At 50.3% G+C, this 20,989-nt stretch overlaps 1 protein-coding gene and 1 long non-coding RNA gene across 5 annotated transcripts; both read right to left on the reverse strand.

The window, feature by feature from the left end:
• Positions 1–1,482: 1,482 nt before the first annotated feature.
• On the reverse strand, positions 1,483–4,238 carry LOC123834795 (uncharacterized). 2 transcript variants are annotated; one of them, XR_006788502.3, is made up of 4 exons: positions 3,669–4,238; positions 2,909–3,067; positions 2,689–2,754; positions 1,483–2,431 (listed from the first exon to the last, which is right to left on the reverse strand). It is a non-coding gene; the product is annotated as an uncharacterized LOC123834795 (long non-coding RNA). The 2 variants fall into 2 exon arrangements; XR_006788501.2 differs by having other exon boundaries at positions 1,483–2,754.
• A 6,975-nt stretch (positions 4,239–11,213) lies between these two features.
• On the reverse strand, positions 11,214–16,911 carry LOC123833871 (C-C chemokine receptor type 5). Of its 3 annotated transcripts, none has more exons than XR_010413419.1 (3): positions 16,808–16,911; positions 12,274–15,257; positions 11,215–12,161 (listed from the first exon to the last, which is right to left on the reverse strand). XR_010413419.1 is itself a non-coding variant. In XM_045862583.3 (2 exons), exons 1-2 carry the CDS (start codon positions 16,885–16,887, stop codon positions 14,189–14,191), a joined length of 1,149 nt encoding a protein of 382 aa, XP_045718539.2. In that variant the 5' UTR covers positions 16,888–16,911; the 3' UTR covers positions 11,214–14,188. The 3 variants fall into 3 exon arrangements, 1 of the variants encoding a protein (XP_045718539.2); XR_010413421.1 differs by lacking the exon at positions 16,808–16,911 and adding an exon at positions 15,355–15,625; XM_045862583.3 differs by having other exon boundaries at positions 11,214–15,257.
• Between the last annotated feature and the right edge of the window lie 4,078 nt (positions 16,912–20,989).

A 20,989-nucleotide genomic window follows, 5' to 3' on the forward strand; every position in this document is an offset into this window, starting at 1 on the left:
AGAAAGAGGGACAAATCAGTAAATCCTGAGAATTATCCCAATACTCTCCCGTTAAGAGACAAGTGGGTAGAAGCGGAGTATATATCCCTAGGAAAAGAAAGGAGAAACACTTACTGAGTAAAAGCCCTCCTATTCCAGAAGGGTTTCTTGGACTTCTCACATTCTCTCTCTCTTTTTTTTTTTTTTTAGATTTATTTATTTATTTATTTGAGACAGAGAGAATGAGAAAGAGAGAGCACATGAGAGAGGGGAGGGTCAGAGGCAGAAGCGGGCTCCCTGGCGAGCAGGGAGCCTGATGCGGGACTCGATCCAGGGACTCCAGGATCATGACCTGAGCCGAAGGCAGTCGCCTAACCAACTGAGCCACCCAGGCGCCCGGAAGGCAGCCACTTAACCGACTGAGCCACCCAGGCGCCCAGGACTTCTCACATTCTAAGACAGTGTGCTGAGCAGGCCAATAGGACAAACTCCACAAAAGTCAAATATACCTTTATACACACTGAGTAACTTCTGGTAATAATAGTTTATTTATTTATTTTGGTTCTTTTTTAAGGATTTTGATTCCTTGTAGAAATACTTTTTAAAAAAGATTTTATTTATTTATTAGAGAGGGAGAGAGACCATGATCAGGGCAAGGGGCAGAGGGAGAGTGAGAGGGAGAAGCAGACTCCCCACTGAGCAGGGAGCCTGACACGGGGCTCGATCCTAGGACCCCAAGATCAGGACCTGAGCCGAAGGCAGATGTTTCACCGACTGAGCCACCTAGGCGTGCTGATTCTTTGTAAAAATACTTTGAATCAACTAATGATTTAACCAAGTCTTTCAGGGTTCTAGTCCTACGGTCTGGGAGCCCTGCCCGCCGTCACTCTTGGTGCTGCATTTCCTCATGTATTCTGTAGTGTCCGCGTGGGTTCACATTTATTGGGAATTACTGGTCCTGCAGCAGCTTTTCGTGGCCTGAGGTGGGACCACTCCCTCCTGGAGGAGTTTTGCATTTGTTTCCACCAGGACCACGAGGGGCATCCGTGGCCTGAGCTGAATTTTAGTCTCGGGGTCTCCCATTTTGAGGGTATTATAAAATCGAACTTGCTATTGGCATTGAGGTATGGGTTTTGGAGTCTCAGAGATTTTCCGCCTACCACTTGGAGTCAAGGCAAAACCAGCGAAGCTTCCTTATTGTCCCGCCTGTGGGTGTGTTTCTTCCCCAGGGGCTAGCTTTCTGGGGGGACCTCGGCACCAGCTCCCCGTCACACATGGCCCGAGGCCTTGCTGTCTGCTCTGTGTTGGCCCGCGTCCTCAATGGCCTTGTAGGGTGAGTGCCTTCTGATTTGTTTACATCAGACAGTGATCAAAATAATAAATTGAATGAATGTTCAAGGAATATTTGTCGAAAAACGTTATTCATTTCACAGGCATTTAGTGTCTGCTGTCTGGTAAATCCCCCCCATTTGCCCTTCCATATCCACTCTCCATCCCCTTCCAGCCGCTTTTGTGTCCCCATTCGTGGAGGCTCAACTTGTTAACAGCAGAGCCTCCGCCCTCTGACCCTCTGAGCCTCAGTCGGGTTTGGCCAATGGGGGCTTTGGGCAGGAGGTTAGAGACTGAGGTCAAGGGGTTTAGAGCCCTGGCTCCTTCCTGGTGGGGCTGGTGTGTCTCTTGACCTTGACCTAGGCGGCCCCTCCCCCTGCTCTGCCCCTTGTTCCTAGCAGTGGGAATGGCGGCATGTTCTCTCCTGCACCAGTCATGCACTGGGGTTTCCCTACACCCTGTCTAAATCTCGGGAGGAATCCTCTTACCAACCTTCCTCAGTTGCCTTACTTCAATGTGCCATTTGTTCTAGGCAAGACTCTGCAGGACACATCTCCTGGGTTCCAGGAACTTTGCCAGGCCCTGGGAGAAAATGGTGAGCAAATAGACCTGTCCTCTGCCCTCATGGCTTTGATGTTCTAAAGGGAGCTGGGCAGGTACGTAACTGATTGTAATCCAGGGAGTCTGGTGCTGTGCTGGGGGAAGCCCACGGGAGCTAGGGGAGCCATGGGTGAGGGCACCTGGCCCCGTCCAGAGGGACCAGGGATGGTGTCCCATGGGAGGGGTTGTCTAAGCAGAAAGCCTGAGTGGGAGTCAGCCAGGTGAGGGGGACACAGCCTCTTCTCTCCTCCCTTCTCCTCCTAACGTCTCCTTTAGGTTCTTGAGAAGCCATCCACCTGGATCTCAGAGATGGGGCAAGGCAAGGGAAACAGAACTCAGGGGGGAGACATTTTATTACTTATCAGCATCTGAGTTTCTGCAGAAGAGAAAGCTGAAAGCAGGAACCAGGCTATTTTCCATCTAATTCCTGGGAATCCAGAGCTCAGCGGGACAGCTGCAGGCCAACGCCGGGCTGGGGAGGGCTTCCGGGAGGCACCCCCATCAGCGAGTGGGCAAGGCAAGACTGAACAGAGGGAGAAGCAGACCCCGGTGTGAAGACTGCCAAAGCCCCCACTGACCCCACGAGGAGCTCTAGGCCTGGGATGGCCCTTCCTCACTGTCCCACATGGAGGGAAGGGGGCCGGGCCCTTGCTACCCCCCATCAGCCAGTCATGGGCTTCAGTCGTCCCCTGGGAGGGGGCAGAGCCCAGAGAAGGCAGGTCCCAGTGGCTGAGGGTGGTGGTTCCCGTCCCCAGCAGCTGGGAGGGTGGGCGCACTGACCCTGAAGAGGACGTCTGGGCAGACCCCACAGCATCCACGACACGGGCTGGGTTTCCTACAAATTTCCTGCATGACAAGAAATGGCAACCGGAATTTCTAAAAGCACCACGTCATAAGGCTGTGAGCCCCTTGGGTGCACTCGTGCACGCGGGAGGAGTCACGCGCACAGCAAGGGCAACCTGCTCACTCACTCCACGTGACCGCTCTGTTGGTTACTCACCCATTGGCGTCTGAGTGTGAAGAGCAGAGCTGAAGAGGAACTGGACCCTCCCAGGCCCCATCCTCCAGCTTTTTCTTTTTTCTTTCCTCTTTCTTCTTCCCCATCTAAGTGGCCACACTCCTGTTTCCGCGGGGCTGGGTGGGTTGGACAGTCACTGGTCTGATAGTAACCATATTTAAAATAGATTGGAAAAAAATCTCTTTTCACGAGCAGGGGCAAAACATAATAAACCAAGTAGCATTCTCATTATAACAAAATTCCATCACAGCAAGGCAGGGTTTGCTCCCGTGGTCGCGGTGGGCCCCTCCTAGGGCCTAGGCCGCTGTGAGCCCCAGATGTTGGATACCAAAGGCTCTGCTCCCTCCCTGCCTAGTGCCCGGCCAGGGATGGCCCCTGAGGCTCCTCAGAGGCTCTGCAGCCATTCCCTAGCAGGCCCTGGGGCTCCCATCTCTGCCCCAGAGTTCAGGGCCCCCACACCCCTTTCCTGTCCCAAAGGATTCAGCTGCAACCTCTGGAAAGGGTGATTGGAAAGGGCCCCTAACCAGCTAACCAGGAACTTCAAACCACAGAGGCTGGTCCTGTCCCCCCCGGAGAGGCCAGAACTTGGGTACAGCAGTAGTGCTTTTCCAGAGCGAAGGAGGAAGCACGATTCTGTGTCCTTGGCCGTGAGTCGGCGCAGGAAGAGACAGGCAGGGGCCATGAGGTTATCTTGCCTTTCTGATTGCATCATGGAGTGCATGGATGTTTTTTCCGCTCTTACCTTGCTTCATGCCTCCGCAGCGTTTGACATTGCCAACACTTCTTCTTCCTCCCAGAGGGCTCTTCTTTGCACCGGGTCTGCCTTTCCCGGCACACCTTCTCCTTCCCCTTGGGGCTCCTTTGCAGGCTGCCTGTGTGCTCCTCTGGGTTCTGTCTGGAGTCATTTGTCCACCCCCATGGTGTCCATGGCCTGTGACTGTGGATCTCCACACATGTGCTCCGCTGGGTTCAAGGCGGCTCCTCGTGACACTGCCACCTGGATGGCCCCTGGGATTTCTGACTCAACCTGTCCTGAAACCTGCACCTGAAGCCAGTGCTTTGCATCCCCCTGGGCTGGGGCCCTAGCCTTGCCCTCCCTGCTTCCCTCACTCCCTCAGTCCAAGTTCTGATGAGTCCCTGGCCCCTGTAGCTTTCAGATCCATTCACTTGTCTCCACCCAGAGATTTTTACCTTGGCAGAGGCCTCTGCTGTGTCCCAGAAGGAACAGAGCCCAGCCTTCGCCTTGGGGCTCCGACTCCATTCCTGCCTTCCTCTAGGGGCCAATTAGCCATCCTGGCTTCAAACATCCTACCCCACTGGCCGCACCCCTCAGCGCTCTGTGCGAGGCCCGGCCTCATCGGCCCTCCACCCACCAGCTTGCAGTCCTTTCTGTTCCCACTTTCTTCTCGCCTTCTGCTCTCACGAAACCACTTATGGTTCCATGAAGTTGCCTCCGTGTTTTTTGTCTTTTTTCTTTAAATTTTATTTATTTATTTGACAGAGAGAGACACAGCGAGGGAGGGAACACAAGCAGGGGGAGTGGGGGAGGGAGAAGCATTCTTCCGGCAGAGCAGGGAGCCCGATGTGGGGCTCGATCCTAGGACCCTGGGATCATGACCTGAGCCGAAGGCAGATGCTTACCGACTGAGCCACCCAGGCGCCCCTGCCGCCGTGTTTTCTCACACACCGTTTCCACCAAAATTCCTCCCACGTGTATGCACTTGTCCTTGTATTTTCTCCTTGTAGGACCACCACCTCCCACTCCAAACTGGATCACTCAGAAAGATGCCTGGCATGGCTGTGTTTTAAGGGCACCTTGCCAGTGGAGATGGGGGTTGGAGGGTATGGCATTCTGGCCCCCGGTGGGACTCGTGGCGGGCATGTCTTGCATCGACAGGTGTGGGAGGGCCATGGAAGCAGAGGAGTGGCATGAATGAGGATGAAGAAATTGTGTCTGGACAGCCAGTCTCCTGCAGCCATGTGAGGGATCTGGAATGTTCCACAAGTAAGCTGCAGCAATCTGGGAGGGCCCAGGACCAGCCCCCTACAGGCCTCGGACTCCTTTTTTTTTTTTTTTTTTTTTTTTTTCGAGAGAGCGAGAATGAGCAGAGAGGGGCAGAGGGAGAAGGAGAGAGAGAATCCCAAGCAGATTCCACACAGCGCAGAGCCTGATGCGGGGCTCGATCTCACGACCTGAGATCAGGACCTGAGCCAAAATCAAGAGTCGATGCTTAACCGACTGAGCCTCCCAGGCTCCCCCCCAGATTCCTCTTGCTAAGGCTTCAAGCAAGGCAGAAACACCAGATAGGGTTTCTAACCGTGGCAACTGTCCACATTTGGATCGGATAAGCTTTTGCTGTGGGGGATTGTCCCGTGCGTCGTAGGATGTGGAACAGCGTCGTTGGCCTCTTCCCAGATGGTGACAACCAAGATACAGCCAGACCTTGCCGGATGGCCCCTGGAGGAGAAGCATGCTCTGGTGGATAACCGCTGCACCTGAAGAATCAACCATGAGAGTTGGGGGACCGGGAGAAATGAGCCCTGTACCTCCTGAATTTGGCTCCTGAGTCCCAGGATGGGACCCAAGATGCTAGGAAGGGGGGGGGAATAGAAGTCCGGGCTCTAAGACAAGTCCAGCTCAGAGTGAGGGAGCGTTTGTTTGGCTAGAGACTAGCTTCCTCTGTGCTTCCGAGTATGGGCCTGGTGGAGATGGGAGGCATCAGAGGGCTCCTCCTGCTTCCCAGGCTCTGGCTGAAGCTCTGGGCTGGGGGGCCAGCCTTGGCACAGGGGGCGCCCCTCACTCTCATGGGGACCCTCCGTTTCCCTGGCTCCCGTCGCTCCTTGAAGACAGGACTTGGGCCATGCTGGGCTCCAGCCCCAGCACACCAGCTTCTCAATGAACATTAGGTAAATCACTGAATAACTTAACATGCCAGTCCCAAATTAGTGACACTTTCCACCACCATCTGTTAGTTAACTCTGTGCGGGGTGAAGGAGGGAGTGGAGTTTTTGATCGAGGAGGAATACCATGAGACGGGCAAAGGGGTTCATCTTCCAAAAGCAGGAGTCTTTTGTAATTGTCTTAAGGCCCCTTGAGAAAGCAATTTCCAAGGGGGTAGACAAACACCTAGTAGAAGAAAGGGCTGGTGTCTTGGCTCGGGCTGCTGTATCGAATTATCACAGACCTGGGTGGGGGGTGGGGGGGCTTAAAGAACAGACATGTGCTTCTCAGACTTCTGGAGGCTGGAAGTCCAAGATCAAGCGGCAGTCAGATGTGGCATCTGGTGGGAGCCCACTTCCTGGTTTGCAGATGGCCATGTTCTCATTTTGTCTTCACAGGGGGCAGGGCAGAGAGAAGGAGCGCGCACTCGTGTCTCTCCTTACAAGGGCATCGGTCCCATTTGTGAGGTTCCACCCTCATGCTCTCGTCACCCCCAAAGCCCCCCTCCCCCAACCCCATCACATGGGGCATTAGGATTTCAACACACAGATTTGGGGGGAAGGCCAACACACATTCAAGCTACAAAAGCTGGTAAACAATCTGTGCATGAAAACCCATCAACTCATCTAGAAAAAGAAAGGGGCAGCTGAAAAGGATGAAGTGGAGAACTTTCTTGCTGAGTGTGGGAGAAGTGGGGGCTTTAAGTCTGTACTAGTGAGGGCTCAGCTCGTCTAGCTGTGATGGGGAGAGCCGGAACATTGTTGGGGTTGATCATAGGACAGAAGGAATCACTGGATGTTTTCCCCAGGGAAAGATGGGACCCCAGGCAGCTCTGCCTTGGGACATACATCTCCCCAGGCGATCCTAAGGCCTCCCTCCAGGGCACCGCTGGCCACTGTGGGGTGCATTCGTGGTCATCACTTTTGGGAGCAAGAATCTGATCGACTCACCCTGAGCAGCACATCCCTGCACTTTGTGGTTGGCAGTCAGCCTCTAATTTGTGACCAGTGGGGGACTCGAGCAGCTCTGACTGACAGTCCCTGACCCACCGATCGATGTTCTCATCACGGAAGCAGGGGCAGAGCGCCCCATGTGGAGCAATGGAAGGACTCGCCCCACGCATGGAGGGGCCGCCCCAAGGAAGGAAACACATTAAATGACACCCGGGGATCTAGTCCTTTAACTGGAAATATAGAAGTAGGGCCAAACATGGGGGCGGGGAGCCTAAAATAGTATAAAAATGGCATTTTAAGTTAGTAGGAAAATTATTTCATAAATGGTCTTGGGATGGTCGTGTGCCATCTGGAGAAAACCTTGGGATTCCCACTTCACTCTGCATTCCAGATGAATTCCAGAAAGAGCAATACAAATGATAAAAACAAAACAAAAAAAACGAAGCCATAACAGCATTAGAAATAAAAATGGGAGATTTTTGCAATCTCAGGATGGGAAAGGCTTTTCCAAGCATGTCATAAAACCCAGAAACCAAAGAAAAAGTTACTAAGTTCACTTGCATAAAAATAAAATCTGCATGGTGGACGACAGCTAAAGTTCACCGGATGGTTGTCATGCGACGGTTGCCACATGCCAGGTCACATATCAGTTCATTTACTCCCTGGAACAATCAATGAGGTGGGTGTTATTACCCCCATTCCACAGATGCGGAGAGTGAGGCACAGAGAGCTTAAGAAGCTTGCCCAAGAGTGTAAAAAACCCAAGGTGTGATATATAATACTGGCATTGGTGTAAACATGGGGGATAAGGGTAGAGACGTGATCTTGCTTATATACGCAGGAAATCTCTCCCAAATGATAAGACAGTGGTAACTTTATCGCCTCCGGGATGGATGACCGAGTAGCGGGAAGCAGGGGCGGTACTCCCTTTGGTACAAACAAGCTGAAAGCCAAAGTGGAGACGGGGAAACTACAAAACCAGCCCCAAGAATTCAAAGAGGCAGCTGGTGTCTTGTGCAGACACGGCCCTCTCCCCGGCCCTGGAGGACCCCGCCTCGGGGCAGCGGTGCTGGTGCGGGGACAAGGAACGAGTACGTTCTGTTCCGCATAAGCTGTTTAAGGAGGCATGGAACCAAGAAGCGGTTGTAGCTACGCTTTCCTTACAAAAATGGTCAGTTAAAGCACTGACTGTCTGTCTGTCCCACTCATCAGTGCTGGGCCACTTTAGGAACCTGGATGGTACCTAGCCCTGGGTCACCTGCTGGCGCCTGCATAGTTGCTCCTCCTAGGCTCCACCCACGGAGCTTCCAAACAACCCTCACTCCAGGGCACAGCGCCCCCTGCGAGCTCCCTTACCCGACGCCCCCTGTCGGTCATGCATAGGCCCTCCGTAAATGTTGGTTGAATGAATGAATGAACGAGTGAATGTCTGCTAAAATTGGGCTGCACATGGTCAACGCACAAGTGAACTATGTTCCCGCCTTGCTTCTCCGGGTGTGTCAGCTTCTGTCGGAATTCCAGACAGGGGGAGGGGGCGGGGAGTTGGCCTGCCGCCCCCCACCTCCCGGTTTGCTTAGAGCTGCAGGGTCTGCATCAGCCAGAATTACATTCTCAGGTTAATCCCCGCCCCCCGCCCCTGAAAGCCTTTCCCAAGACCCTACACAGGGTCAGACGGATTGAACACAACGCCATAAGGTTGGGAGGCCCTTTCCATCTATTGCTGTCAATCCACGGTGTTTGATTTCACACCCAAGAGCCCTCCCAGGTCCCCAGTAGCTTCCATTCCACTGCAGAAGGGGAGCTGCGTTGCCCATCACACTGAAGAGCATTCTTTGGGCGAGCGCAATTCTAATCTAAAGAGGAAATAGTCATTATTAGGAAAGTAGCTAACAGCGACCAGAACTCCAATGTGCCAGGCACTGCATTCAGCCAACACGCGATCTCTCATTTCATCCTTCACACAAACGTATGAGCTAGTAGGTATTACTCTCTGCCCCATCTCACAGATGAGGAAACTGAGTCTAGAAGCATTGAGCAACTTGCCTAGGAATCCCTGATGCCACAATCCAAGTTATACTGACATTTCTTGACTACTTATTGTATGCAAGCCCTGCACTGTCCATTGAGACATGCATCGGATGTTTTAAAATTAATTAAAATGAAATAAAATTAAAAACCCAGCTATAGAGTCACATTAGCCACATTTTGCACTGGTCTGGTGGCCATTGTACTGGACAGTGCATCTCCATCAGTACAGAAAGTTCTTCTGAACAGGGCTGGTTTAGATACTCCATCCCAACCTAGTTATCAGGCAGATAGTATCCCAGGTCACTGGAAGGGACTCTGAGGTTCCGACACAGACGCTGAGTCATTTCCCCAAGCTCCCTTGGCCTCAAGGCTGGACCTCAAGCAGGCTCTACTTTCCACCCTGTAGAAAGGAGTGACATAACCAATCAACAGAGAGTCCTGATTTGATGATCTGTTAGGAAAAAAAAATCGTAATTTTCTTAAAAGGGATTTTTGAAGAATATTACCTAGTGGAAATAAACCAAAATACAGGCATTTTATTTATTTATTTATTAAGATTTTATTTATTTATTTGAGAGAGAGAGAGAGCAAACACAAGCAGGGGGGAGAGGCAGAGGGAGAGGGAGAAGCAGGCTCCTTGTGAGCAGGGAGCCTAATGCGGGGCTCAATCCCAGGACCCTGGGATCATGACCTGAGTTAAAGGCAAACGCTTAACCAACTGAACCACCCAGGCGCCCTCTTTCTTTGTTTTTTAAAGATTTTATTTATTTATTTGAGAGAGAGAGAATGAGAGACAGAGAGCACGAGAGGGAAGAGGGCAGAGGGAGAAGTAGACCCCCCGCCGAGCAGGGAGCCCGATGCGGGACTCGATCCCGGGACTCCAGGATCATGACCTGAGCCGAAGGCAGTCGCCTAACCAACTGAGCCACCCAGGCGCCCCAGAGTTAATGTTCTGTTGTGAAAATCGAGGAGTTGAATCCAGACCCTCCCTGGCCCACATGTCACTCACGGAAGGATCCTCCACAGACAGCAGCCTCCCTCTAGCACGCTCAGTTTGATGGGCTTTAAGCAGTGGTTTCCAAAGTTGGCTATACTTAGAATTGCCGGGAGCTTCTGCAGACCTAGCAAATCAGAATCCCAGGGGTGGGACCAGGTGTCCCTATTTGTAAGACTGCCCAGGTAACTCCAACGAGCAGCTAAGGTTAAGCCAGGGGCCAGGAGAGCCAGCTCTCCATCATTCACATGGGTGCTGACGGGCAAGGCCCCCACCTGCTCTCCTCAATGGCACATCGCTGGCTGCCTAAGTTTGACGGGGAAACCCCAGGAGAACTGAAACCAGGCCTGATGCTCTGGCCCACCTTGACCTCTGACGTCAGAACATCTGGCCCCGGGGGGTGGGCTCTGTTTTCCTCCATAGAGTGAGGGGTGGGGCTGACTGGTCCTCAACAACCTTTCTGTTTTCAGATGATGTGATACCAGCAGAGGGATCTGGATGAGGTGAAGTCAGCAGTGGAGAAAGGGAATTGTGAATTTAAAAAAAAAAAAAAAAAGCCACCCAAACCGGCGATCATAATTTTTTTTTTTTTAAAGATTTTATTTATTTATTTGACAGAGACACCGCGAGAGAGGGAACACAAGCAGGGGGAGTGGGAGAGGGAGAATCAGGCTTCCTGCTGAGCAGGGAGCCCAGCGTGGGACTCGATCCCAGGACCCTGGGATCATGACCTGAGCTAAAGGCAGAAGTTTAACGACTGAGCCACCCAGGCGCCCCATGGTGATCATAATTGATTGCTTCAAACACTTGGTACCTGAGACCATTGCTGGATATACAAGAGAGACACAGGGGAGGGGCTTGTGACGTTTTTATGGCCTGTGAAAAATACTTTGTCACAAAACTTTTTGTGACCTTGCTGCAAGGCTGTGGGTTCAGTGATCTGCAGAGATGGGCCCTGGGTTGTTGGCACCTTCATTTCCACTGCAGGATCATCCACGGGCGCTCCTCTTGTTCTTCAGAAACAGAAAGAGTCGAGCATTATCTACCCTGAGCTGCTGTGGAAACACCTCTTGTCCAGAACAGGAATGGTACCAGCAGAGGCAAAAACACTAAACCGTCCCCGGCTCTTCCGGCTCTGGGGTCCAGGCTCAGCTGGGGACGCCCTTGTTGGTTACCAAAGTGGCCACAGGGAGGCAGTGTAGCCCAGGGTTCTTACTGGCTCTAAAGGCCCGCCCGTTGGATTCCAGTTTGAAAAGACTTTATTTAATCAAGTGTTTAAAAAACTGGGTACCAACCATAAGAAAAAGAAACAAAACCAAGCTCCTGACACAGGACGGAACCACAGTGATGCAGAACTAATGAACAAACTAAAGTAGTAACAATATGGAGCCAAATAGAAGTTAAGACTTGTAAAAATGTTTCTAGAAAAGACTGAAGGCAAATAGGAAATACGGCACCATATGCAGAAAAATAACTTGATTTCATGATAACAGTGGGAAGGCCAATACACTTTACTTGTGTTGCATGTGTTTATTTTTAACTTTTTTTAAAGATTTTATTTATTTGTCAGAGAGAGAGAGAGCACAAGGCGGGGGGGAGTGGCAGGCAGAGGGAGAAGCAGGCTTCCTGCTGAGCAGGGAACCCAACGTGGAACTTGATCCCAGGACCCTGGGATCATGACCTGAGTCGGAGGCAGATCCTTAACCGACTGAGCCACCCGGGCATCCCTAACGTTGCAGGTGTTTAAACTAGAACCTTGAAATACACGTGTGAGCAGAATCCTAATTTATGAATTTTCACATTTTCCCTCCCTGCTGAGGACGTTCACTTTACTCGGACTTTATCCATGGCACATACGTAACCCCTTCCATGACAGAGGCCTCCGGGCTGGGGATAGGGTACCTTCGACCAGGACATGGTGAGTGGAGTCAGAACCCGAAGGTCACTATGAGTCCAAACTTGTTTGTCGGTCTCGGGGCTGGGGCGGAAGAGGGCTGGGCAGTGGAGGGCCCTGCAAAGTGAGGAGTGCGGGGATGATGGGAGGGTGCCCTAGACCCTTCCTCTGCTCAGACTCAGCCCCCTTCTGCCCTTCCTTGGGTCATGCCTCCTCTTGACTCGCGGGTGGAAGGCAGTCCTTCAGGCTGTTAGGGAAAAGCCATCGTACGAGCCAGCTCCGGCTGTCCTTGTCTTCTGCTCCTTCCACGGACCTCCAGGTAGGATGATGACCTGCTCCGGAAGGTGAGAACCTGAAAACCAGCCAGCCCCAAACCGTGGATGTGACCCGAACCCGTCACCTCTTCTTGGGAGCACCTGTCCTCTCTGCGGATAAGAGACACATGCCCAGAAATCCAAATGTCAGGGACACAATCATTGTCACCACTGTGGTTACAGACAAGTGTTTGGAAGGGATTTGAAATGAAAGAAAACCAACCTCATGAGGAGCCTTCTTCATGCATCATGTGTCTGCAACTTAGGATGACAGAAATGACCAACCTGGGACCTTAGGCCTTCTTCACTGTCAAACACGGATAGCTGGCGTGGGCTTAAACACACATCGATTTTCTGTGTTTTAGAAATGTGTCAGGTCTTTGGCTCTGGTAGTAGAATTAAATTAGAAATTTAAAGGTTTCCGGTGTCCATTGCTCAGAAATGCTACCCTGAGAAACCGCATCTTCAAACACATTATTCTGGCAGTTTGACCCAGGGAGGGGGGCAACTTTTACAAATATTTAAAAAGCAGTGTGATTCTCTGTGTCTGTGTGAGGGTGTGTACGTATGGAATTTTCCAAAACCAGCTACTTTCAAAGGGCTTTTGCAGTCTCGTATGCTAGTCTCTAAATGGGCACTTGACTGAAAGAACAAGAATACAATCAATTATTTTAGAGGGCGGTTTTTATTGGGTAAGGATTTTCTTCCAAGCAATTTGTAACTTTCCACTGATGTAAGATTCTCACATATATAGGAGATATATATATATATATACACATACACAAAAATACCAGAATGTCTTTGAGTTGACTCAGAGGCTAGGGTCAGAGGATATTGATACCCTCGTAACAACCTTCAGAGCATTTCTGGGTGCTTCCCGTTGCCGCCCACGCTCTCAAGTCTCGTCTTTCAGAGCTTGAGAAAAATCCGTAGCACCTCTTACTATTCTGACACCTTACCCTCTCGAGCGACTCTCCCTTCTTTACGTTCCATCACCTGATCTTTCCCGAATGGTCTTAGCTACTCCCCAGATTCAAAACCATCTCAGGCAGGTACAGAATAATAAAAGTAGCAACTGCAGAACACGAAGTCATGACTCTTTCCTGAAAAGATCCCTTAGTGTTTGGGGACAATGTGTCTGTAGAAGGCGGCTGGAAGGAGTGGCTAAAGCCACCACACTCAGCCTGAAACACAAAGGTCCTCAAATCATGCTTTTTGTGGCTGATCAAGCTGCGGGCGGCCTGTTTCCAAATGAATCCGTCCCTTCTGCCTTCTGCCTACAGAGAGTTGAATCCAGAAGACAATGTTTAAGCCGTGGTGTGCCCGGGAGGGCAGAAATTTACTCATTCGGGCTTCCCTCCCTGCCCCGGGGTCTCTTAGCTCAATGCTTAGAAAGCTCTGCGTGTTCATTAACTATGTAACCAGTCCTCACCTGGATGTGTTCCTGGACAGTCCCTGCTCTGACTTCGACAGGTGGTGCTATGCACGCTCTCCATGGTCCAGGCTCACCTTGCCTTCCCCAGCCAGCACCCGTCCTCCCACAGCTGCCGAGCCACTCCACGAGTGTGGGGTCTGCAGCTTGGAGCTCAGCCTCCCTCCCCTCTCCCAGCAGAGGATCCCCTTCTCACTGAAGAAGCTCTCCCGGTTCTCACCTGGTCCTGAACATCTGTGGAACTTACCAACCACACCTTGGAGGGCAGATCACACTTGGAAGATGTAGTTTCTGAACCGATCACAACAAGGACCTGCTTCAAGCACATCTGCAACCTGCCCTTGTTGCCTCCAGCAGGTAAGAAACTATACAATATGTTTATTGATTAATTTTGGTATTCCCGTTCAGGTTAACCAGACTCAAGAGTCAGCAGTTCTCCGAGGATTCTTTTTTTTTTTTTAATAATGAACTTCTGCATTGAAGGGAGAGTGTGTCAATAAGTTGATGTGCGTGGAGCGGAGATGAGAAGTTGTTATACCATCTGCATATATTGATTTGGCTCTCCGGAAGTGATGGTCTCAAATGATCTAATATACTTAAAAGAGGTGCCAGATGGATGGGTGAATCGTAGACCCTCTATGACAGTGACTTCCTTTTCAAAAGAACCACTCCCACCCCCAGGCTGTGTACAAAGACCCAGTCCAGCTCATAAGCCGACAGAGATCTCCTGCTCCCCAGTGGATCGAGTGTAAACCGAGCTTGCTCTGTCGGAGACATCTCCCAGGAAGACGGGGCAGCGTTTGCAGAAGCGTCTGGCGATGTGCTTTCGGAAAAACTCCAAGAGGTAGTTTCTGAACTTCTCCCCGACGAAGGCGTAGATGATGGGGTTGATGCAACAGTGCGTCATCCCAAGCGTCTCGGTCACCTGCATGGCTTGGTCTAGCCTGTTGGAGCTGCTGCAATTGTTCAGGCCGAAGGACTCCTGGAAGGTGCTCAGGAGAAGCACGATGTTGTAGGGAGCCCAGAAAAGAAAGTAAACAATCATGATCACGAAAATGAGCCGCACGGCCTTGTGCCTCTTCTTTTCGTTTCGGCACCGGAGCAGGGTCTTGAGGATGGCCGAATAGCAGATGACCATGACAAGCAGGGGCAGGACCAGGCCCAAGATGCTCATCCTCAACGTCAGGAAGTTCTTCCAGAAACGGTACTGACTGGGTGGGAAGTGGTGGCTACAAGTAAAGCGAGACCCCTCTTTTTGGGATCTGGTGAAGATGATCTCAGGGAGAGAGGCGAACACGGCCACCACCCAGGTGACCCCGCTTGTCACCACCCCAAAGGTGACCGTCCGGGCCTTTATGGCAAACACCGCGTGGACGATCGCCAGGTACCTGTCAATGGTCAGGAGGATGATGAAGAAGATGCCAGTGAAGAAGCCGATATAATAGAGCCCTGTCAAAAGCTGACACATTCTATTTCCAAAGACCCACTGGTCTGCAGCATAGTGGGCCCAGAACGGGATGGTGAAAAGGAAGAGCAGGTCGGAGATGGCCAAATTGAGCAGGTAGATGTCCGTCATGCTCTTCAGCCTCTTGCAGTTGATGAGGATGAGGATGACCAGCATGTTGCCCACGAAGCCGAAGATGAACACCAGCGAGTAGAGCGGAGGCAGGAGCCCGGCTGCGATCTGTTTCACGTTGGTCTTCTGACAGGGCTCTGATATCCCATAATCAATGTCATAGTATGGAGTCGACGTTTGATAATTCATTTTGCTCGACCTTGTGAATAAAGAAAAAGTGATCTAAGAAAAAGTGATCTTTTATAAAGCCCTAGAATGTACTGAGCAGTCCACCACGAGCACAAACAGTCTCATACCTCCATAGGCTTTCAACATTGGTGCCTTGATTTCTACATTTAACTGAGTTCCCCTGTGTGGCCAAACGAAGGACTTTGGCAGGAAAGGGCAGGATCACCGCCAGCGTCTCTGCTCGCTAGACCAAGAGCGTGACTCTCGGGGAAATTCACAAAAGCGTCGTCTGACCCAATAAAATCTGGTGCTCTGTAGCTATGTGGAGCGAAGGCAGCTTTGGTCACAATTTCAAGAAACTGACTCGGGTGCCGTCTAATGCTATTTTACAAGCTAGGCTGTAGCTGCCCTTCCCTGGGCTGAGCTTACACAGAGCCGCACCCTCCCCCCCCCCACCCCCCGAGGGCTAGTAACCCATTAACCATCCCCCAGGGCACTCTGTGGGCCAACTACTATTCTGAGCTTCACATCCGTTCATTCATTCAATTAATCCTCAAGGTCACCGTAGGAGTCAGGTCATGTTATTGTCCCCATGTTGCAGATGAGAACCTCAAAGCACAGAGAAGATGAGTAACTTGCCCAAAGACACAAAGCTAGGAAGCAACTGATTTCGAAGGCAGGCAGTCTGTGCTCTTATCCACCAGCTACCCCGGTCTCTCGCTTCTTGGGGCGAGAACTGGAACGTGGCATCGCCAGCCAGGCGCCTCGATATAGTCAGAACGAAATGGGCTGAAACCTGAGTCCCCCCGAGAAGGTCACAGGAGCCAGCAGCCAGCTGTAAAATCCAGACTCCCATTATCACATTTGCCCTCACACTGGCTTGCCTGGTCTATTTCAGGTTCATTGCTTGATTGAGAAGTTTCTTTAATTAATCCCTGTGGGTCTCAAGCCCCCTGGACCTCAGATTAGGCAGCTGGGAGGAGCATACAGAAACTTTCATCTTAAATTCTGAGCCAGAACAAGAATCATTACACTAAATGTGCTGTGGAACTGATATATTAAAGGGAAACTTAATTTGATATTTGTAATACAATATTAATTTGGACAACATTTAGCTTCCCTCTTTTATGGGGGGAAAAAACAAAGAAACACAAGAGCCACACTTAGATACAACTTCTGCTTGGAGACACATTCAGAGGGCATCCCGGCCCAGGCGGGTGGGGGTGGGTTTCAGTTCTTCTTACCAGAAGATAACCTCTGCCAAGATTTTGGCCAAGAATCATCTCTCTTGAAAGACTTTCTTTTGAAAGGTGAAGCTTCTTTCCTTCTTTTTTCTTCCTTCCTTCCTTTCTTTCAATATCGATCCCTTTACAATCTTTCATTCACAATCGTGTCTTGTATCCTTGATGTTATCACAATCTGAAACTCATTCTAAATTCTAACTCTTTTCTTCTCTCAAAGATTATATTTCAAGATAGTTCTAGGAGCAGCTGGTGTTTGTCTAATGGGTTTCCTGTAAGCCTTTTACTCATCACAGAAGCAGAGCTAACTAACAGGCAAAGTGTCTGAAAGGTGACTTACCGGGAGGGTTCTCGTAGGGGGACGGATGTCTCAGCTCCTCTGACCAGCTGAGCTGTGCAAATCAAACATATAGGCAGCATAAAAGTAGGAAATGCACAGTTTCTACTGAAAGGGGGAGGCGGAGTTTTAGTGAATAAGTATATTGCCTGGCCCCAAAAAAAAAAAAAAAAAAAAAGAAAATCAGAAAACAGTTCTTCTTCTTCTTCTTTTTCAATTGAACTTAAAATACTCCGGAGACTAGATGTCTGGCCTGAGAGCTTATTCATGGATTTCCCTGATTACACTTAGGTCTTTTGTTTTCTGAGCAGAAAACAAAATCTGTTAGAATCTGTTAGAAAATAGGACTGAAGGATATTAGAACTAGAAGACCATTCACGTTGATCAAGTCGAAATCCCTCATTTTGCCGAAAGAAATGGCTGTTTCAGAGGCCAAGGATTTATTTGTACAAGACCACAGGGCTTATCAATGGTGAGGCTAAACAGGAGAGATTCTGATTCTCTTACTCTTTGTCCTCAATCAAAGCCACTGAAGCCAACTTGAAATTGAGAGAGGAATACTTCCCATGATCCCCATGGTCCCCTTTCCCCACGTTCCCCCCATCCCTGTGCCCACCCCAGCTCACACCCATAGCTCACCCCCCAGTACTCTTTTTCTCTGCAAACGAAAACGACTGATTGTCTAAAGGGCTTTCCTTGCAGGTTCACCTGTGAGCTAAACACGTTGCCTTGGGGTTGGCTATGTTGTGGGGTCGGCTATGTTGTGGGGCTTGTCATTACGGATTTCCTCCACCTGGTTACTATGTTGCAGCCCTCCAAACCAGGAGGCGTTCATGAGCGTCTGCACTGTGCCGACATATAAGCAGCAGTGTGATCCTGCAGCTGAGAAGTTGTCCACAGAAAACGAACAACAATTGATGACATAGGGTCAGGTTCGGGAGTATATGACAGCCCCATATGCAGCCACAGAGAGCTTTCTTGGTGGTTGGTTACTTATCTAAAAACCTCAACTGTTGACTACTGAGCGGAGAACACAGGGGACAGCACCCTGAGCCTCAAGAGCGCCCTCTGGGGCCTTCCACTTCCTCCACTATAGAATCAGAAGCACCGGCTTGTGGTCTAAGAAAGGGCGGAGACCCCAAACCTGTGGAGGCAGCATCGCACAGGGCTAAGAGCGTGGCCTCTGCAGCCAGACAGCCGGAGCTTGAAGCCCCGCCCTACCCTCAGCTTTCCCATCCGTGCAATGGGCTGAATAATGGGTTTGTGGGGAGGGGCACAAGAGGCAGCCACACCCAGAATTTAGCGCATTATATCCACTCGGGAGACATCAAACTTCTAGTCGCTCATTCCGAGATCCTTTCCTAGGGACAGTTTATTTGATAACATTTTAACGAAATTGGTTCCCGGGGTCCTCGTCTAGAGCAGAGTAGTCTCAGCAGCCTAGAAGCTGCAGGGCTGAAGCTAGGGACCAGTGCTTGGAGAATAGACTAGAAGGAGATGATGGCTGGGACAGCCAGAAAAGCGCATAGAAAGAGCCCAGCAATCAATAACCACCCAGCCAGGGCCATGCTCTTGGGTCACAACAGAACCCAACAACTGGTAACCACAACCAGGACAGTGAATCATGAAAAAAAAAAAATCTTCAAGTTCATCTCGTGTGTGCAAGTCAGGAGGCAACAATTAAGAACCCGCCTCTGCAGACGTGCTCCAGGGGTGAGTTCCAAGCTTCATCGTTTGCCACTTGGCTCTGAAACGAGCTTTTGAAACTCCCCAAGCCTTAGTTTTTCTTATTTGTGAAATGGGGGCAAAAAAAAAAAAAACAACAAACCAAAAAAACCACCCAAATCACAAACCTATTTGATAGGTCTGTGGTCAAGATCAAATGATATAACAAGAATACGGTGCTTCACAGATATCGGCCCTCTGTGGGCTATGTAAAGAAGGCCTTATATTTCACAAAAATATGGGTTCACAAAATAGGTAGCAAATAAATCAATATAGAATTTTGCAGAAAATAGGTGGCGTCGATAGTTTTGGTCGTCCGAAGAGCAGCCTTGTGTTCACTGGTGGTAATGTGAGTGTGTGTGTGTGTAGAACTCTCAGACGCTGCTGGATAAATGTTACATTTCTGTATGTGACCACGGCTGGCTTTTTACTTTCACCACCAGAGTTGGGGCTTCGCCCTGTGAGGTTCTGCTGTCCATCGTCCGGGCGGCTGAGGATGTGATGGGTCCTCGCCCCCAGAGGGCAGTATGGAGTAGTGGTGCAGGTTTGCAGTCCCAGACGGTGCTGCTGACCCCCCACCCCCTAATGTGTGTCCTTGGCAAGATACTTCCCCTCTCTGAACTTCCCTATCGTCATCTGTTGGGTGTTGTGCTAGACCCGGGCGTCCGGAAGGCAGCTCCCCCATTCAATACTGGATGACTCTATGGCCAAGCTGGTGTAGACAATACACATTTGGAGGGGAAACAGGGTGAGGATTCCTAGAACATGGAAGCCCAACTTAGCGGGTGTGTCACCCCTTTTGGGGTTTCTGGGTCCAGAGGGGGATTCAGGTCACCTCTTGGGATGGAGCCTCAGCCAAAGGAGTTACAAGGAAGTGAGGACCCACGGGAACTTCTTCAGCCTGGAATCAAGGAAACATTTCAGTCTGTCATGCCATGACTGAGTTTCATGGTCTCTTTCATGATTCTCTTTGGCCCCCGTTTGCAGAGCTCTTGTTCTCCTGGGGATGACGTTCAGACTACCCATGAGAAATGATCTTTTGACCTGCTTGTCACTCTAGACTCGATGCCCATATTGGAGGCATCTTGCGCCCACCCTCCTTTCGGGGAGCTGGCCAGACTCTGAAGTAGCTGCTTGGCATCCAGACATTGAATCCATGCTGGATGGGTGGCTCGACTCCTGTTGCCCACTCATCTCTGCACTGTGGATGCAGAGCATCTGCCTCGGGCTGGGGAAGACGTTGGTTCCTCTCCTTGGGTTCGGAGGGTCAGCCGCATGAGCACAGCTCCTGCCACCTGCCACACGGCAGCTCACACACACACACACACACACACACACAGTTCCAGCCTGACTCTAGGTCAATGCCAGGCAACAGCAGGATGGGCTGTGAACGTCTTTTAGTTTTTAAAACCAATGTCTAATAAAACCAACACACACTCATTGTATGGCATCAGGAAAAATAGAAAAATGGAAAGTAGGGAAAAAAATCAGACATACTCTCATGATCTCAAAACAATACTTTTGAACATGGGATGTGCTTCAGTCCAGACTTTTTCCCATGTATACTTTTTGATTAATTGTTTCTGCACGTATACCAGTCCTATATGCTTCTCTCTTTGTTTTTTTTTTTTGCTAAAGATTATAGTATAGGGGTGCTTGGGTGGCTCAGTCAGTTGGGTGCCTGCCTTTGGCTCAGGTTGTGATCTTGGGGTCCTGGGATCGAGCTCCGAATCGGGCTCTGCATTCAGCGGGAGTCTGCTTGTCCCCCTCTCTCTGCCTTTCCCCCTCCTCTCAATCTCCCTCTCTCTCAAATAAACAAAATCTTTAAAAAAAGATTACAGTATAGTCATTCCTCCATGTTATTAAAAAGTTCTGTCTCTATATAATTCTTACATTGTCATTTTTATGGTGGTTTCTTTCTTTCTTTCTTTCTTTTTTTTTTTTATGGCAGTATAATTTAGATGCAGCAAAGTGCACTAATCCTAGGTGCACAATTTGGTCAAGTTTTGATATGCATATACCCACATAACCATCCCCCCCCGATCGAGATGATAGAGCATCATTCTATCACCCCAGAAGGTGCCCTCATGCCACACCCAGGGGTAAGGGCCACCTGACTTCTGTCACCATGGATCATCAGGTGCCTCTCCTTTGAATTCATATAGATGGAATCATGGATGCTATCCTCTTCTGTGTCTGGCTTCTTTTGTTCAGTATATTGCCATAACCATATTTGCCAGAGTTCTGTTATTAGACATCAGGGTCTTTCCATTGATCCACTATTATGGACTGCTGCCGGTTCTCAGCGTGGCTGCCAGTGTTCTGATATCCCCACCAAGGAGAACGCTCCCAGTGTCCCCAAAGCTACCTTCACCAAGAAAGTCAGAGAATCCCCATGGTCCTCAAAGAAAGAGGAAGAATCCCTCCCTGCCTCCTGTGTGTCTTAGCAATGATGCTAGG

This window comes from Mirounga angustirostris, unplaced genomic scaffold (genome assembly GCF_029215605.1).
Source record: "Mirounga angustirostris isolate CCGP_5_RB_7025 unplaced genomic scaffold, mMirAng1.0.hap1 SCAF_1, whole genome shotgun sequence".
Taxonomy (NCBI): Eukaryota; Metazoa; Chordata; class Mammalia; order Carnivora; family Phocidae; genus Mirounga; species Mirounga angustirostris.

Bases quoted from the DNA above. Each gene is read 5' to 3' on its own strand.
- LOC123833871 (XM_045862583.3), bottom strand. From the start codon at position 16,887: ATGCTGCCTATATGTTTGATTTGCACAGCTCAGCTGGTCAGAGGAGCT. The intron at 15,258-16,807 runs GTAAGTCACCTT...TTTATTCACAAG, and splicing joins CCCCTACGAGAACCCTCCCG to GTCGAGCAAAATGAATTATC.